The sequence below is a fragment of the Bos mutus genome, chromosome 5 (genome assembly GCF_027580195.1).
Source record: "Bos mutus isolate GX-2022 chromosome 5, NWIPB_WYAK_1.1, whole genome shotgun sequence".
NCBI lineage: Eukaryota > Metazoa > Chordata > Mammalia > Artiodactyla > Bovidae > Bos > Bos mutus.
In genome coordinates, this window is record NC_091621.1 from 14,211,586 (window position 1) to 14,231,547 (window position 19,962).

Here is a 19,962-nt window from a genome sequence, read left to right on the forward strand (position 1 = left end):
TTAAAATTTAACTTTAATTCAGGAATGGCTGGCTGCCAAACAAGTATAAAGTGGGATATATTGGAAAACTCATGAGATTAGAATCAGGAAACTGGGTGCTAGTTTTAGCTTGGTCATAAACCTGTTTACTGACCTTTGGTAAATCACTTGAAGCAGTCTGCACCTCAATTTCCTCTCGTCAGACTAGATCATCTGTTACTAAGGACTCTCCTGACACTCAGATCCCAAGACTCCAACTACTGAGGGCAAAGGAAAAGCTAGCATTCCAAATGTATTGGAGAATGTTTTAAAATTTATTTTTAGCCCCAGTCTTTATTTTGATCTTCTGTCTTGTTTCTTGTTTCTCCTTGCAGTTCTGTCATTTCCCTTCCCCCTGAAGATATTTAAGAAGCTGCCTTTTCATCATTTTAAAACTGTAAATATGTCCTTGAAACATGCAAAGAGCCTTTTGTGTACTTACAAATCGAGGTTATTATCGTACAAGTAAGTCACTTGAGTGCACTGCATTCCTCAGCTTGCTCCACTGAGAGGTTTATTAGGTTATATTGTCCTATCTTAGAAGAACTAGTTGAGTAGATAAAACTCTCCCACTTTAAAAGGTGGGCTATCTGATGAAACAGGGTGCTTAACGCTCCAGAGTGTAAGCAAAAGGATTTTGGCACTGCCCAAAGACAGACACACTTCTCTAACACAAGTAGGTGCTCCACTTAAAGTGGCACAGTCAAGGACAAATGTTCTAAAATTAACCCAACCAGCTGCTGTGCCACAGACACCCACCTGTTAATTATGCTGTCTACTCCTTGTCCAGCCTTCTTTCCCCTTGAAACCAGAACTCCACTCACTGCAACCCTTAAGAGGCCTGAAACTTCACATACTTTCCCAAAGATTACCTACCCAGGACAACAGAGAGCTGGTTTCAAAAATATATTAGGGTACAGGTACTCAAAGAATCTTTCAGCTTTCCATCTCAGATTCCTAAAATGTCAGCTTACATGGTGCCAGCAACTAGTTTCAGAAACCAGGTGACATAAAGCCTTCCTTGTTTGTGTGGTGACAATACAAAACTAGAGTGTGTGAATCCCACTAAATTTTAGGAACTTTTTAAGTAGGAGAGTTTGCAATCTCGCTTGAGGAACAGTAAAAATGAAGACAGATATATTAGTTTCTATGTTTAGATCTTAAGGTGTGTCATCAACCTAACAATAAACAGAACAGTTGTCAATGTGTAGTAATGAGATTCAAATGAATTAACCAGATGCGATTTCTAAAGAACTGGTAAACATGAAACAAACAACTTGAAGCAAACACATGAAAAAAAATGACCTGAAACACACGAAACAAATGCTTTATAATGCAATTGGAAATATCTCTCCACATAGATGTCATTCTTTAGAGTTGGGAAGAAGTGTGATTATTTTTCTAATATATATATACAGTTAGTTTTTACGGTAGAGGTGTTTTATCTTTTTATTAAATTATGTTAGGCAAAAGTACCAGGGATTCCCTTTCTAAATGTGTTGTCATTCTTGCAGTTGATGTAAATTTATTACTGAAAATACATTATTCAAATTTGGCACTCAGAAAGTATTTTAATATTGATTATAGTGAATCCTTTTTTTAATAAGGTAAAAATTTTAGGTAGTGTAAGACTAACAAACAACTAAGATATTTTTAAGATGATAAACTTTCTTGTAAAGTACTATGTGCTTAGTATGTTCTTTTATGAATAAAATTCACATTATATAAATAAAATTTTTATATCTATATTATTATTCTTAAATCAGAAAATTTAAGCCTGTCTTAACATGATCCTAATTAACACACTCTTTCAGTAGTATTATTAATCTGTCAGACAGTATTAGATGGGAATACAAAGATGCATCAAAGCATGATATAAACTTAAAAATATAAAGTAGAAGATTATAATAAGTCACATAAACTGTAAAGAATGTTATAATGAGGATTTTCCTGTCTTTTAAAATATACAAATTACCAAAACAGATTTACTGAATAAACTTACAAAGTTCAGATGCTTATGTTTTCAATTCTTTGTATTTCTTAGTTTGATATGCCCCATAAAAAAACAAGTTTTCAAGCCTTTTTATCTACTAAATGTTCCAAGTATGGTTCCCACACTTCTAAAATTTCAATGTATAATTTCCATGATAGCTTTATACAAAACTAAGGACTTAGTTCAATTATCATTTTTAAAATTATATTTTATACAATTAAACTCTCTTGGTTCTTTAGACTTCAGCTCACAGCTAAGATGCAATGACAAGAATCAGACTAATCCTGCTGCCTGAAACAACTAAAAAAATGGACAAAATATATGACACAAATGTTTTCAGGTATTGGACATCAAGCAGCAGATCCCTGATGGTATTGGACATCCCAGTGATCCCTGAAGAGAGCAGTAGCAAATGAGGTGAACTCTATGATTGCCCTAGCTTATTGCCTAGAGTTTCCAGGCTGGGGCACAGGAAAGAGGAACTGAGGAGAAGCCTAATAGATTTCCTGAATTAAAGAGCTGAGAGTTTGAGAAGACCAAGGAGGCAGAGTTTGCAGAGTGGAGCACCAGAAACAACAACAACAACAAAAACGGCTGCACTGGGGGAGACTTCCAGGGATCTACAAATGGTCTCCCTCAAGTCTTCAGCAGAGTACCAATCAACACATGTGTTTAAGAAACCTACTTGAGGGCAGAGAAGGAACCACCTTAAAGGACAGAGGGAACAAATCCTTAGAGATCACACAGGACCAGGATTAGTCAGCCACAGTGGAAAACTTTATAATTCAACCTTGTAATGCATCAGTAGAATAATTAGAAGGGTATGAATGAAAGGACAGAACTAGCCTGATACTAAAAAATGCAGTGGTCCCACCTAACAAAACTTAAAAGCTATTTAAACTTCAAGCTATTTCCAAGTAATTGCATCCCAGAAAAGAGCTCAAGAATTAAAAAAAAAAAAAATCCAGCCATCAATAAGGTAAAATTCACAATGTCTGGCAGCCAATGAAGCCATGCAAAAAAGCAGGAAAATACAACCTATGATGAGTAGAAAAGTAAACAGAAACAGATCCGGAAGTGACACAAATAAATGATAGGGGTAGTAGTCATGGACATTAATACGATTATAACTGTATTCCTTATGTTTAAGAATGTAGAGGAAAGACTGACCATGTTAAGTGGAGCATGGAAAATATGGCAGAAATCCCAGTTCAACATCCACTGTTGAAAAACACAATGTCTCAGATGAAAAATACATGGAATGGGATTAGTAGGTTAGACCTACAGATAAGTAGATTTGTGAAGTTCAATACATGACAGTAGCAATGGTCCAGTATGAAACACAGGGAGAAAAAACGCAGATAAATAAATAAATCATCAGTTTAAATAAATAAATCAGTGAGCTGTGGAACAACTTCAAAAAGCAGAAAAATAAATAACTCAGCAATTTAAAAAAATAAATAAATCAGGGAGCTGTAGTACATGAATAAGTTGGTATCCATGAAGGAGAGGAGAGGAACAGAAAACAATTTAAGGAATAATGGATGAAGTTTTTCTAAATTTGATTGTACTATAAATCCATAGATCCAACAAACCTTAAACAAACAAGTATAACAAACCTTAGACACATGAAATGGAAGAAAACTGCCTCAGGGCACATCGTAATCAAGTAGTTTAACGATGAATAGCAAAGAGAAAAACTTAAAAGCAGCCAGAGGGGGACAAAAAAATAACACATTTATGTACAAAAGAACGAATACAAGAATGGCAGCTTTTGTACAGAAACGATACAAGCCAAAAGATAGTTAAGCAGAATCCTGAAAGTATTGACAGGAAAAAAAAAAAAGTTAACCTAAACGTCTATGCCTGGCAAAAATATCTTTCAAAAATGAAGAAGAAATAGACTTTTTCAGGCATGAAAAGGCAACCAGCAGACCTGCATTACAGGAAATTTTAAAAAGAAATCCTTCAGGCAGAAGGATATCTAGATAAAGGAATAGTAAAGAATGAAGGTCATCAAAAAGGGAAAATAGGTGGCTACATGTAAAATACTTTTTTCTTATTTTTAAAATCTCTTTAAAAGATAATTGACTTTTTAGAGGAAAAGTATTACCAATATGTGGTGGAGATTATAATATATATAGAAGTCAGATGCATGACCACAGTGACACAGGTTGAAGGGAGGAAAGGGAGTACACTATTATATTTCTTATACTGTTTGTGAGGTAGTAAATATTACTTAAAGATAGACTGTGCTAAGTTAAAGATGTATACTATAAATCCTAAGGCAATTACTATTTTTTTAAAAAGAGTTATAACTAATAAAAATGGAAATTATAAAAGGACCCTAAAATGTTCAATCTAATGGAAAATATAAAAAGAAGGGGGACAGAATATAAAGCAAAAACCAAGATGGTAGATTAAACACAATGTGTATCATATTACATTTAAAAGGCTTAAACACTCCAATTAAAGGCAGAGATTATGAAATTGAATATAGATTTTCAAAAGACACAATCATGCTGCTTATATGAAATCCATTTTAAATATTAAGATGTAAATAATTTAAAGGGAGAAGAGTGGAAAAAGATAAGTGCTGAGACTAATCAAAAGCTTCTGATAGTGGCTATATTATTATCAGACAAAGTAAATTTCAGATCAAAGAATATTGCCAGGGATAAAGAGGGACATTTCATACTGATTAAGGAGCCAGTTCATCAAGAGAACATAACAACCCTAAATGTTTATGCACCTAATAAAAAGGCTTCAAATGAGTGTGGCAAACATTGCAAGAAGGAATAGATAAACTGATCATTATAGTTGGAGACTTCTACAACTTTCTCACTGAAATTGATATAATAAGTAGAGAAAATCATGATATAACAAGTAGGGAAAAGAATATAGATGATTTGAATTACATTATCAACCAACTTGATGTAATTAACATTTATGTAACACTTCAACAACAACAGTAGAATATAAATCTTTTCAAGGGCATTTATCAAGATAAGTCATATACTGGGTCATAAGACAGGTGCCAAGAAATATAAAAATATTTAAATCATACAAAGTTTATTCTCTGATCACAAAGGAATTACTTAGAAATCAATTATAGGAAGGTATCTTGGAAATCCCCAAATATTTGGAAATTACACATTTTTGAATAACCCATGGGTCAAAGAAGACATAGAAAGGAAAATTATAAAGCATTTCTGCTGAATTATAAATGGAAATACAGCATAGAAAAATTTATGAGCTGCAACTAATGAAGCACTTAGGGGAAAAAGTCTCAAAACAATGATCTACAGTTCTATCAAGAAACTAGTAAAAGAAAATGAAACCCAAAGGAAGCAGAAAAAAGTAATAAAGGTAAAAGCAAAACTAAGGGGATTCCCTGGTGGTTTAGTGGTAAAGTATCCACCTGTCACATCACTTCATGGGAAATATATGGGGAAACAGTGGAAACAGTGTCAGACTTTATTTTTGGGGGCTCCAAAATCACTGCAGATGGTGACTGCAGCCATGCAATTAAAAGACACTTGCTCCTTGGAAGGAAAGTTATGACCAACCTAGACAGCATATTCAAAAGCAGAGACATTACTTTGTCAACAAAGGTCCGTCTAGTCAAGGCTATGGTTTTTCCTGTTGTCATGTATGGATGTGAGAGTTGGACTTGAAGAAGGCTGAGCGCCGAAGAATTGATGCTTTTGAACTGTGGTGTTGGAGAAGACTCTTGAGAGTCCCTTGGACTACAAGGAGATCCAACCAGTCCATTCTGAAGGAGATCAGCCCTGGGATGTCCTTGGAAGGAATGATGCTAAAGCTGAAACTCCAGTCCTTTGGCCACCTCATGCGAAGAGTTGACTCATTGGAAAAGACTCTGATGCTGGGAGGGATTGGGGGCAGGAGGAGAAGGGGACGACAGAGGATGAGATGGTTGGATTTCATCACTGACTCAATGGACATGAGTTTGGGTGAACTCCGGGAGTTGGTGATGGACAGGAAGGCCTGGTGTGCTGCGATTCATGGGGTCGCAAAGAGTTGGACACGACTGAGCAACTGATCTGATCTGATCTGATCCACCTGTCAGTGCAGAAGGTATGGGTTGGATCCCTGATCTGGGAAGATCCCACATGCCTTGGAGCAACTAAGCCCAAGCACCACAACTATTGAGCCTGTCTGTGTTCTAGAGCCTGGGAGCCACAACTACAAAGCCCATGTGCTGCAACTCCTGAAACCTGCCCAACCTAGAGCCCGTGCTTCACAGCAAGAGAAGCCACAGCAACTAAAGAGTAGCGCCCGCTCGCCACAACTAGAGAAAAGCCCGAGCAGCAATGAAGCCCCAGCACAGCCAAAAATAAATAAAAAAAATTTTTTTTTGTTTTTAAAAAGCAAAAGCGAAATATAGAAATAGAGAAAATCATTGAAACCAAAAGCTCTTTAAGAGAGAACATGAAGCTATCTAGGTTTTCAAAAACCATTAAATAACAATTGCAGTTATGATCCTGAAGCTTCTATTTTTGGTAAATAAAAAAATAGACCAGAAACCATGGGAAATATCTAGTATTTGTATGTGTTTGGGTCCTTGCTCATGCCTCCCTGATTTGTTTTCTGAAGAACATGAAAGATCTTGTGTGCTACTGAAGGGAAAGAATCTATGAAACCACTTGAAATGTACTACCTATATTTTTACATAGGTATTTATACAAATATGTGTGTTCACATACTCCTCATCAGGAGTGCAGAACTTGTGGTAAGACCATCTTGCTTTCTGTATTTTTCTAAACCCTATTCCCTATTTGGCTTCTCCTTTTTAAAAAATGCTATTTGGAGAAATCAGTCATTCATTTTTTCATTCAACTTAATTATGAAATGCTACAATTTGCCAAAGACTGTGGGACATGCTGGGGGACACAGCTGTTAACCAGACAAACAAGATCCTTGCCCACTGAGCAGAGTCTAATGTGGGATACAGACAAGTAAATAAGCAATAACAATGTACTAGTGTAAAAATGCCATCATGGGAAGAACAAGTGCCAGAGGAGTCCATGGAATGGGTAATCAGCTTGGACCTGAAATATTCCTCAAACTAGCAGCTAAAAAGTTTTTTTTTTTTTTAATGTGATAACTAAGTTTCTTGAAGTATTATTCTACACAGGCAATACAATTTTAGGTATAAAACAGTATGTAAATTATGAGTTCAGAATGGAAAGAATTCCTTGACTATTATATACCTAATATTACTCTACTACTTATTTTGTCCACACTGTGTTGGTACTCTGTTGAAATTTCTGAGTATAAATAGAATGCTATGTAAATGTATAGAATGCCATTTTTTAACTAATTCTCAGTATTATTTAGAGTTTTTTGTAAGTATTCTAGAAAAGAAAGAACATGTAGGTGATTCTACCCTGTTCAGAAGATCTCTTTGTTTTAGTAGAGCATGAGAAATGGCAGAGCCTAAGCCAAGAATCCAGATCCTTAGGCAAAGTTTGAGGCATTCCAGGCTTAGAGAAGTGAGGCAAGACTGAGAAATGTCAAGATTCCAAAGATTAGGTAAGAAAGGGTACATGATTCATTCAAGAAGCTCTGATAGGTTTTGAAACTATAACTCTTGATTTTCACATTTGGAAATGTGTCAAGATATTATTATAAACTCCCATATTCTAGCTATAACATTGTACTTTGTAATGAGTTATACTGAAAAGCTGGAAACAATGATACCAGCCTGGCTGAATAAATTGTGTCATAGTCACACAATGGAACGCTAAGCAGTTTTTAAAATTATGTGGCAGTGATTCTCAAATGTTATTGTGCTTCAAAACCACCTGGAAGGCTTGTTGAAACACAGATTGCTGGGCTCCATCTCCAGAGTTTTTGATTTGTCAATCTGGTGTAGGGCCCACGAATTTGCATTTTGAACAAGTTCCCAGGTTGTTACTGATGATAGTGGTCTAGGAGGCCACACTTTGAGAACAACTGATGTAGAGTTATTTTTAATGATTTGGAAGAATATTCACAAGGTTTTGCAAATTTGAACCAAAGTTTTTACATTATACTCTGTATGTATACATATAGAAGTTCAGATGGAAAAATATTATCAAGCTGGCATCCCTGGTTGTCTTCCACGTGGATCAGATTGTAGGTTTTTAATGTTTTCTACACTTTGAGTGACAGATTTTCCTGTAATGAACATAGTATAATCACTAAAACATAATCAAATTTCTTAGTTAAAAAGATAAAATCATGAGTGATAGTTGCTCAGTTGTGTCAACTCTTTGTAACCCCATGGACTGTAACTGGCCAGGCTCCTTTGTCCATGGAATTCTCCAGGAAAAAATACTGGAGTGGTAGCCATTCCCTTCTCCAGGGGATCTTCCCAACCCAGGGATTGAACCAGGGTCTCCTGCATTGCAGGCAGATTCTTTACCATCTGAGTCACCTGGGAAGCCTAAGATCATGAAGTCCTGGCCAATAGCACTAACAAGCTGGAAACATTGAATTGGGCTGGATCCTCATCCCCCTCTGGCTTTTTAACGATGTCTTGTTAGGAGTGCATCTTCAGAAGCAATCACAGACAGAGGAACAGCGATGGCCCCTGTGTATACATCCAGTTCCTGATAGGAACAAAGACACAAGAGGCTGATGTTATATGGAGAGCTTCTACACTTTTTCTTCCTTCATTTTAGTAGTGCCATACAAGCTTCTTCTGTGGATGTTTGAAGAAAAACTGGGTGGGACCCAAAAGGCGACCTGCCAGAAGTTTGAAGCATCTGGATTGGCACACTCTCTGTTTCCTGGTGCAGGGTAGATCCATTTCCCAGGGTATCAGATTAAGGCGTCTCCTTTCTAGAAAAAAAGATTTCATGGTTTAAATTCCCGTTCACTTTTGTGTCTGTGGCACTCTGCTGTCTCCTTTCCAGCATGCAGCCTCGGGGGTCACAATGCCCGTTCCCTGCTGATATCAGCGTGCCAACTGTGGTGTCATGCACACCAAGCACAGAGCCACCATTCAGCTTCCACAGTCTGGGTTCAGGAAGCAAAATAGCCTCTGAGTTCCTACAAACCTTGACAGATCTTCCTGTAGTCTTGCATGTGCTCAACAATTCTCACGGGGAGGGAGAGAGAGGGAACTAGGGTAAATGTCAAGGGTGAAAATGTGCCAGGAGCAGAGAGAGCAAACACAGTTGCCACCAATGTTCAGGAAAAGGATGGGTGGGTGACAGTGTAGTATGCAAAGACTTTTCAGTGGAACACATTTACTTAGCATTGGTTACCCTTTTCCATGTCCTTGCACCACTGGTTAATAAATTGGGAGGTAGCCACATCACTGATCTTATTTAGAGCAAGAGTTCTTCACAAGTGTCTAACATAATGCCAGTGTTTGAGAGTCATATGGAAAATAAACCCTATGTAAATCTCACAATGAAGTCACTGTTTTTTAAAATTTTTTTAATGATTGGAAATATAAAACCGTGTTATGTTTAGTCTGTTGTTCAAAGAAAACGACATTCATTCTTTTAAAAAAATATTTGTTTACTTGGCTGAGCCTGGTCTTAGTTGCGGCACATGGGATCCTATTCCCTGATCAGGAAGGGAACCCAGGCCCCATTCACTGGGAGCACGTCTTACCCGCTAGACCCCTAGGGAAGTCTCAAAAGACATTAGTTTTATATTGACTTTCAAATAGGTGACATATTATTTGTTGGAAAATTTTAGTTGATAATGTGTTGCTTTCTGCCACCTTACATGTGAATGAAGGGGACAGACTATTGTTTAAGACACAGCTTTCTTAAGTTTTGCAAGTTCAAAATTAGCTACATACTGGTTAATAATTCATTATTTATAACTATTGCTTTAATATAACTTACCTGTTCCCTTCTGGTGCTGTGACATGAATTCAGTATGTGAATTTGTTTATGACCCTGTAGAAGGAAGTTATTTGAAATTCTCATCTGTTATTTGAATGCTGAGAACAATGTTATAATTAATCAATTTATTTACCAAAAATTTATTGAATACCAGGCCTTGTTCTGTGCCAGGCACTGTCCTGAGATACATCAGTGACTCTCCTCAAGAAGTTCACATTCTAGGGAACTGGAATTCCCTGGCAGTCCAGTGGTTAAGACTCCACGATGCCACTGCAGGGGGCATGGGTTTGATCCCGGTCAGGGAACTAAAATTCTGTATGTCTTGTGGTGCAGCCAAAAAAAAAAACAAACCAAGTTTATATTCTATATTGAAAAGACTACTAGTAAAACATTAAACAACTACAACTATAATGTGCAGGTAGTAATAGCACTAAGATAAAAAATAAAGCAGGGCCATTATAAGGACTTTGTATTTTATTCTGAGAGAAATGGGAGGTCTTTGGGTGGGTGTGGATTTAAGCAAAGGACATGGTCCAATTTCTGTTAGTGAAGAATCACTCTGGCTGCTGGATGGAGAATTGGCTAGAGGAGGTCTAGTGTCCATTGAATTAACACCTTGCCTTAAGTTATATTTCACTGAGGACAGTTCTGTACCAGTAGATCTGGAAATCTGATCCTACACAGTAGAGTCTTGTCTTTTCATACTTTCCATGCAAAATTGATTTGTAAAATGAAATTTTTCTATCCAAAGTATTCCTTAAAGAAAAAAATTTTTTCCCCTGGAAAGTCACTTTTTACATACATTCTTTCTAAATGGGAGTTTATCCAAAGTTTACTTTTTAATAATTTATTTCATAGTATAGTCAGCTCTCTGTATCCACAGGCTTCATATCTGTGGATTTGGAGGACCAACTAAGGGATTTGAGCATTTGCAAAATTTGGTATTGGGGCGGGGGCAGTGCTGGAACCAGTCCTCCTGAATACCAAGGGATGGCTGTATGTGGTTATCAAAATATTTCTGTTTTTTTGTAAATAAGGTTTTGACATTTTTTTTTTAAAGCCAAGAGATGTTTAAGAATTTTTCAGAGGAGCTTTGTGTTTCTTACTATATAAATCAATGAGATTGATTGAGGTTTTGTCTGTTTTGTTTAACTGCATGATGAGGTGTAACTCATCATGAGTGTTGAGGCAACTCATGCATGAGTGTTGCCTTCCTTCTAATAATCCTTCATGTTACATTATATTTATATTCACTAGTTTCAACAGGCAGTGATTTCCTTCTCCACCAGTCTCTACTCCAAAGTAACAGGTCCACTAGAGAATTTTACACCACCCCACCCCAAGGCCCATGTTATTACCCCTATATAAGGTATAGACTCCTTCGCATGCCCTTCTGAGCCTTCCTCCCTCTGGTTTTCCTCCCTCCCTCCTAACACCTTAAATTGCCTATAGAATCTATAACCTATCTATAACCTAAACAATAAAAAAAATCATTGCTTAATTATACCGTGCTTTTCACCAAAAATGCTGTTAACTAACTCAATCAGGTTTATTACTTACTGCATTGGATTTAAATGCTGCTGCTAAGTCACTTCAGTTGTATCCGACTCTGTGAGACCCCATAGACGGCAGCCCACCAGGCTCCCCCGTCCCTGGGATTCTCCAGGCAAGAATACTGGAGTGCATTGCCATTTCCTTCTCCAATGCATGAAAGTGAAAAGTGAAAGTGAAGTCACTCAGTCGTGTCCAATTCCTAGCGACCCCAAGGACTGTAGCCTACCAGGCTCCTCTCTCCATGGGATTTTCCAGGCAAGAGTACTGGAATGGGTTGTCATTGCCTCCTCTGTATTTAAATGACTTTTGACTAACTTCAGAAATCAGATCCATTCTCAAAGGGTTGTATATTTACTGCCAGTAAAAATATTGTGGCTTCCCTGGTAGCTTAGACGGTAAAGAGTCTGCCTGCAATGAGGGGAGACCTGGGTTTGATCCCTGGGTTGGGAAGATTCCCTGGAGAAAGAAATGGCAACCCACTCCAGTATTCTTGCTTGGAAAATCCCATGGACAGAGGAGCCTGGAAGGCTGCAATCCATGAAATCATAGAGAGTCAGACACAACTGAGTGACTTCACTTTTGGGCTTCCCTGGTAGCTCAGATGGTAAAGCATCTGCCTGCAATGCAGGAGACCTGAGTTCAATGCCTGGGTTGGGAAGATTCCCTGGAAAAGGAAATGGCAACTTACTCCAATATTCTTGCCTGGAGAATTCCATGCACAGAGAAGCTTGGTGGGCTACAGTCCATGGGGTTGCAGAGTTGGACATGACTGAGTGACTAACACACAAAAATATTCCAAATATATGCCACAGGCTTGCCAGGCAGATCCAGAAAAGGAGGACCAAAAATATTTCTAGTCGAAGTGGCCTCAGTTAATAACTGATGAGCCTTTGAAAAGGTCATACCTCATTTACAAATATAAGTACCTGGATCTTTATTATTTTGCAGTCTCTCCCTAACTGGTCTTCTTGCTTCTGTTCTTTACTCTTTGTAATCCACCCTCCTCACAAAAGTAAGTTCCCTTTCTTAAAAATGCAAATCAGATCACATCGCTTCTCTGCCTATTACCTTCCAGTGGCTTCCCACTACAGTTAGAATGACTCTACCATGGCCTTTAAAGGGCGCTGTATTCATAATCTGTCATACAAGGGCTCTCTCCTCCTCTCCGAACACTGTTCCCTTGTCCCCTGGACTCTGGTCACACTGATCTTGTTGTTCTTCCTTGAATAAGCCAAGCTTGATTCTACTTAAAGGTCTTTAAACTGGCTGTTCCTTCTGCCTGGAAGGCTCTTCTCTCAAGATCTTTGTATGGCTGCCTTTATCCCAAGAGTCAGGTTTCTGCTGTTACTCAGTTTATACTTCTGCATCCAAACAGGCAGCACATCTGTTCCTTGAAATAATAGGGCAGCTCTTCCCCAGATGGGATCAAGGTCTGAAACCCTCTTATCTTATCATTTGTAGATGATGAAAGGTATAAAGCAAAGCAGGACTACACGGGGCGGGAGAGTTCAGGGTTTGCACACAGTCCTGTATATGCACCGCGTTTTCTTTTTCTTTACAGGTTATTTTCAGAGCTTTGTCACCACCGAATGATATGGAGAACCCTTACGGTGCCAAGGTGCAGGAGCAGCTGAAGATCACCAACCTCCGTGTGCAGCTGCTAAAACGACAGTCTTGTCCCTGTCAGAGAAACCACTTGAATGCAGAGCCTCAACATTTTACCCACTATGCAATCTATGATTTCATTGTTAAGGGCAGCTGCTTCTGTAACGGCCATGCTGACCAGTGCATACCTATTGCTGGCTTCAGACCTGTCAAGGCCCCTGGAGCATTCCACGTGGTATGTAAAACAAGTCCTCACTTATGAAAAAAATCCGTAGTCTAAATTCTCTTACAGTGAGTCTATGCTTGCATAGTGCTTCTTTCTTCCTCTGATGATTCACTCCTCCAACTCCATGGTCATCCCAGGATGTGCCTATTAACTTGGGTTTTTTTTTTTTTTAATCTTCCATTTTTGAATTATAGTCAAGCATGATAACCAGATTCCTTGGAAAACATTCATGCCAGATTTTAGTACTATGACCTTCAGATATAAAGTGTAAGGTGAGCAGTAGGAGAGGTTAACATAATCACATTTGTGGCATTATCACATGGAAACCAGCTTTGACAGTAAATGGGTACTATTGTTAAATGGATTTTAGAGTGTAAAAAATAAGAACCTTAGTTTAACTCCTGGTATCTTCTGCTTGCCAGCCAGTAGAATGAATAATAACTTTCCTCTCTTAAGAGTGGCCTCTCACCCTAAGGCAGACTTAAATGCTCTTTCCTCTAGGCTCACACTTCTCATTGCACTTTCCTGTGAACTTTTACTTGTTTGCCTCTCCTAGGAGGACAGGCACTGTGTGATCTTTGTATTCTCAGGATCTATTGTGTTACCTGAGCCAGAAGAAGGTGTTCAGCAGGTATTTGGTTGAATGATAGCACCATAGGAATAGGGAGAGGATGTAAATTACTGTCACCATTTGTCCTCACCTCATCTTCTTCCAAAAAAGACACAGAGTGTCTCAGACAGCAAGTACCATTTGGGATTCATGTGGAGGCATGAATGGAGAATAGGGAAATAGGAGAGCATTCTAATTCTTTAATTTTATATTTTCTTCTGATACTTCTAATCAAACCAAATCAAAAATAAAAGGCTTCAGAATATCCTTACTTTGTTACCTAAAGCATTGACATACACATTTGTCTTCTTTCTACCAGCCCTGATATAGGATAGGGCCACCAGAGACCATGAACCAGTTAGCCAGCCTGATTATCTTGTTAGCTGGGCTGAGTTGGCAGGGTGCAGAGTAGCACTGGGGTAACTGAAATGATTAGGACAGCAGCCAGGAAGTAACAAGAATAGAAATAATGCTATTACTTCGAAGTGAATCTAGGGTTCCCAAGTGGAAGAAAGTACAATATTCATTCAACAAACATGTACTAGTTTCTACTCATTAATGGGTTTTTGAATCAATATTGTTTCAAATAAATGATGAAATAATTTTTTATACCTAAGTTAATTGGGTTCAGGTATTAGTCAAATAGAAAGTAACCTAGATATTCTAGAGACGTGTCAACCAGACTGAAAACAGGTCTGTATGAGGTAAGATGTTAGTAACTTTCTGCCATTATATTCTAGGTGCATTAGTGAAAGGAGAGCCTGCAGGCTGCAATGTATTGGGTGTTTGTGTCCCCACCCCCAAATTCTGTTGAGCCCTTAGTTCTAGTGTGATGGTACATAGAGATGGAGCCTTTGAGAAGTGATTAGGTCATGAGAGTGGAGCCCTCATGAATGGGACTAGTGCCCTGAGAAGAAGAAGCCAGACAGCTTGCTAGCTTCTCCTTCTGTCCTGTGAGGACACAGTGAACAGTCTGCAACTTGGAAGAAGGCTTTCACCAGTACCTGACCAGGCTGACACCTGGGTCTCAGACGTTCAGCCTTCAAAACTCTGAGAAGTAAATCTCTGTCTTTTATAATCCACCCAGTCTATAGTACTTGCTTCTAGCAGCCCAAACAGACTACGACACTGGCCTCTTGTTTCAACTGTCTCTTGTAACCTGAGCCTTACAGGATAATTTCAGGGTAGAGTCCTGAGGACGGATACAAGCTTAGAGGCCCCCAAAACATGAGTGGCACAGAATAGGCCACATTTGATTTGTCTCATGACCTATGAGACAACCTGAATGACTCTGATCAACCAAACTAAATTACTAGAGTTCTCAAGAGCCTTATAAAGCATTCATGGGTATGCATTTAAAAGCAATAGCTTCTTTCTTTCTTTTTTTTTTTAAAGTAAATCTTCTGAATATAAACTTTCAAGTTGGCAGATTATCTCTGCCAATCCTATGCCAATTCTAGCAACATTTTCTAAGGCTGAAGAGAAAATCCCGGAAGTTTTTATTATATATTCTGGGTATTTGCAAGTACACTGTCTAGAGTGAGAGCCACTGAGAGGGGTGTCTTGCATATGCTTCTCACTCAATAGCAGCAATCCCATCACTGTCTCCTGTGCCTGGGACAAGCTGGTCAAGATACGAAGCCTGGTAAACTGCAAACTGAAGACCAATCATATCAGCCCCCCAGACTACCTGACCACTGTGACTATCTCTCCAGAGGGATCCCTCTGTGCTTCTGAGGGCAAGGACAGCCAGGCCTAGCTGTGGCCCCTCAATAAAAGCAAGCATCTTTATACACTATCCAGTAGGGACATCATCAATTCCCAGTGCTTCAGCCTCAGCCACTGCTGCCCCAGAGCCACTGCAGGCCTCAATATTCAGATTTGAAGTAAGATGTTATCGGTACCAGCAGCAAGGCAGAGCCACCTCAGTGCCCCTTTCTGACCTGGTCTGCTGATGGCAGAAGTCTTAAAATACAACCATTCTATATAATCTTCAGCCAGATGATCAAGGGCTTTGCCAGTGGTGATGGTAACAAGGATGTCTGGGCTGTGCAGCACTTCATGAAAGAGGGCATTCGTGTTTATCTCTGCCAGTCCTATGCCAAGAACGTTACATAGTCCTATGCCTATGTAAGTCCTATGCTTATATGTGAGCATGTGGGAGCCTTCACTATGATTCGACAAAGATGCCGATGGAGCCAAAAGGGTGGAATTGCACTTGAAGATCTTGATCCATCCTGTGTATTCTCAGTGGAGTCCTGATTGCCTTAATCCCTGAGACCAGCCCAGATTTGCAAAAAACAATGGTTGCAAGAAATTAAAGGCATGGCCAACTGTGTGATTAGCACTCAGATTCAACTTGCCTCCAGCCTCAAGAAAGAGGGCTTCTCACACAATGGGCGGCACATCCCTGACCAAACTGGCAAGTTTCATTTCACAGGTCTAACACCCACCTAAGTAGGTGGAGTGGCCAACCAAGGAATTCTCCATCTACATGACAAAGTCAGCCACATCTCTGTGGCAAGGGACACAGGCAACTAGGCTGCCTCTCTCATGACAGCCACCAGGTCACTCAGTGAGTTCCCTGATGAGAGAAAACAGAGAAAACCTTGTCTTCAGCCTCTGAGCTCATGAGATTCACAAGGAGGATAAAGGAGGGTGGATGGTGGTAAGTGAATCATTTCTTTCAACCACAGTGCTAACACTCAGCAGTGTTTCTCAAAAAAGAACGTATAGTGAAATGGGGCAGAAACATTGGTGGCTTTGTGGCTCTAAACTAAATTCTTCCCCATCTTTATATTTACAGCTTTTTTCTTAAGAATTTACATGTGTAAGAAAGTTGGAACCCCCCAAAACCTGCCCATCACGCCACTGTAATATTTTGGAAACTTTAAAGGAAGCACTGTATGGTGTTGGGGGTTCCTTTGTGGCCTGTATTAGAGGCTTCGTGAGAAGCCCTAGTTCTGACATTAATGGTCAGCCTGTTTGTCCTCCTATAGCTGAGGGGTTTTATTAATAGATCATATTATAGAAATCATGTTCTATGAAAAACAGCGAGTCTGCTGCCACTGCAGCAAGAAAATTTTCCTTAAGGAAATGAGATCAGTGTCTACCTTACACAGTTATTGTGAGGCTTAAAAACGGGATACCCAGTGCCTGACATTCGGTAGCCACTATTTACATCACTATTGTTATCTTGTATTGTCTTTTCTACCACTTCTCTTACAGACACTTCTTTCCCAATAACAACAAGAATAATCATAGAGTAGGTGCTTTTTGCAGAGAAGGCAATGGCACCCCACTCCAGTACTCTTCCCTGGAAAATCCCATGGATGGAGGAGCCTGGTAGGCTGTAGTCCATGGGGTCGCTAAAAGTCGGACACAACTGAGCGACTTCCTTTTCACTTTTCACTTTCATGCATTGGAGAAGGCAATGGCAACCTATTCCAGTGTTCTTGCTTGGAGAATCCCAGAGGCGGGGGAGCCTGGTGGGCTGCTGTCTATGGGGTCGCACAGAGTCGGACACTGCTGCTGATGGAACTTAGCAGCAGCAGCAGCAGGGGTGTTATGTCACAGAAAATGGTACTCTGATTCCAGCCTGCTGGGATCCCAGAAATGATATGGCAGGGAGATCTTAAGCTTTTTCTCTGTGCAGCTGGGAAGGACTGATTTAGTTCCCTTTTTCCTAGCAGTTGGCGATTTTACAGCTGTGGGATGATGGATGGTAATAAGAAGGAACATGGAATATTTCATTGTTTTACTAAAATACCATTCATTGGATAACACACAGGCCTTAGAATGCTGTGGAGAATTGTTTAAATGCCTTGAGTTACACTAAGGTTAAGGTGGATTTTTCTTTTGTAACCAGAAACTCTTTTTTATAAGAGTTTTGACTAATGTGTTCTAAATCTGAAGGTAAACATCAAAACTTGTGGAACCATAGAGTGAGGTTTGAGAAAGATATTATTTAGCTACTAGCTATGTAAGTCAGGTAGCAGAATCATTCATATAACGTCATTACAAACATTGTTCTCCCTCTGAATCTGAAGACTTTTATTCACATATTTATATTTGTATCTCTTATATGTCATATTTTATAAATTCAGGACAGATTTAAGGCCATAGTTTTATATTCTTTTTAAAAATTCTTTGCTGTACTGTGAATATGTATTAATTTGAAAGCTCTTGGCTCTTCAAGATATTAAGGCAAAGAACATAGGTTTTAAAAACAATAAGGTTATTAAATAAGAATATTCAAAATTTTAACATATTTTTATAGCAAACATACATGTATATTTGGAAATGAACATTTGTAAATTAGTGTCAGGTCTGAGTTCTCAGCAGAGAAAAAAATAATTATCATGGATTATAAACACTACTACTAACAGTTACCACTTACTGTGTGCCGGGTTTCGTGCTGTCATGTTACAGGTGTTATTGAATTTAATCTTCACAATAACTGGGTGGAGTGTCGTCATCACTTTGTTTCTTAGATGAGGAACTGAGGCTTGGGAATGTTAACTGACTTCCCAAAGGTTAATGAAGAGTAGAGCTCAGGTTAAATTCATCGTCCATCCTTTTTTGTTGTTTTTGTACTGTAAAAATTTAATCTATACAGAGTTGATAATATGTCAAGAACAGAGTAAAAAAGAGCATAGACAGGACATGAGGGCAAGAGAGGTGGAGGTAGACTCAAGTAATTAATAATCATCATGGATCATGGAATCTAAACCAAGCAAAGGGAATTCTCTGGTGGTCTAGTGGTTAGGACTCTGTGCTTTTATCGCAGAAGATGCAGGTCAGTGTGCATGGCTAAAAAATAAAAAATAAATAAATAAACTGAGCAATGACATAAGAGAGCAAAGACTATTTCCACCACCAAAAGCTCTTAATTTTTACATTTTATAAAGCCCGTTCCCATGCATTTTTTTCCCCTTGATCCTTACTACAATTCTGGAAGATGAGCATTGTCAATACTGTTTCACAGATAAGGGAAACTGAGGTACAGAGAGATTAATTTACCTGCTTATCGTCACAGTGGTAGTAATTTCTACATTCAGAGTTCTTTTTACTGTACCCCACCTCTACCCTCAATATGCTACCAAGGAAAAAGCTTTCACTAAAGAGACTCTTTTCATAGGAATAGGTAATCTATCCAAGTCATCTGCATTTTAATGTTGAATCTGAAATTATCATTGGTTCTCTCTTCTCTTCTATTCATTAGTGAAATGGTCCAAAGGCAAGAAAGAGTAAAAACAAGTCTGGAAAATCTACAAAGAAAATAATTTAGAAGTACCTATCTTTTGGAGTGTGTGACTCATCTTTGTTGAGTATCTTTGGTTTTACTAGAAAGAGGGATTTCTGGACCTACCATTCTTTACTTCCATCTCCAGCCCTAAATCATTTTCACAGCTAATGAAAGGCAGCAGCAACCTCACACCCTTGATGCGTCACATGGAGGAATGGGTAATCCTATCACCAACGGGGACACAATGTTGTTCCTAAAATTAACAAAATAGAAACTGCCAACTTGACACAGTTAGTGTGAGACTATTCTCAACTCATTTCAAAATCTTAATGTTCTTATTTCAGTGTTCCTATGTTAGTATGGTATAGCTTTGCCAGTAGTCCCTTGGCAATGAGTAACTACAGATACAATAATAGAAGGTGTACAGAATGTTCTTTATACTTCATTACTACCTTGTGTTTCCTAGTAGCAGGACAAGTCAGGAAAATATGTTCATGGTCGGAAATTGTTGGTGTTTTGACCATAAGACTGCAAATGAATCTAGCCTTATTTTCCCTCTAAACAGTAAGACATACTGTATTTTAATGGCAAACGTTGCCTAAGATTACTCTTTTTATTTGACGATTAGGAAACCAGAAGACTTAAGAATTAGAAGTGTTACAAAATAATTTTTGCACTCAGGAAAGCAATTCCCTGTGAAGTTCCTTTCAAAGGTTCCCCAGAACATTTAAGTATTTGTTTATGGGCTTTGGACTGCTTAACAGAGAGGTTAAAGGATAAAAATACTGGAAAGCTAAGATGTTAGTGTGAGAGCTGACATCTCTGAAAATAAAATAC

The 19,962-nt window shown here is 38.6% G+C and overlaps 1 protein-coding gene across 4 annotated transcripts in view; it reads left to right on the top strand.

Annotated features, from left to right (window-relative positions):
* Positions 1 to 19,962, top strand: part of NTN4 (netrin 4) — a 129,970-nt gene that overhangs the window by 36,593 nt on the left and 73,415 nt on the right. For all 4 annotated transcript variants that reach the window (XM_070370332.1, XM_005898399.3, XM_070370333.1 and 1 more), the window contains exon 3: positions 12,998 to 13,276. In XM_070370332.1, the coding sequence (XP_070226433.1) occupies positions 12,998 to 13,276 (279 nt within the window). The remainder of the gene's footprint in view (positions 1 to 12,997; positions 13,277 to 19,962) is intronic.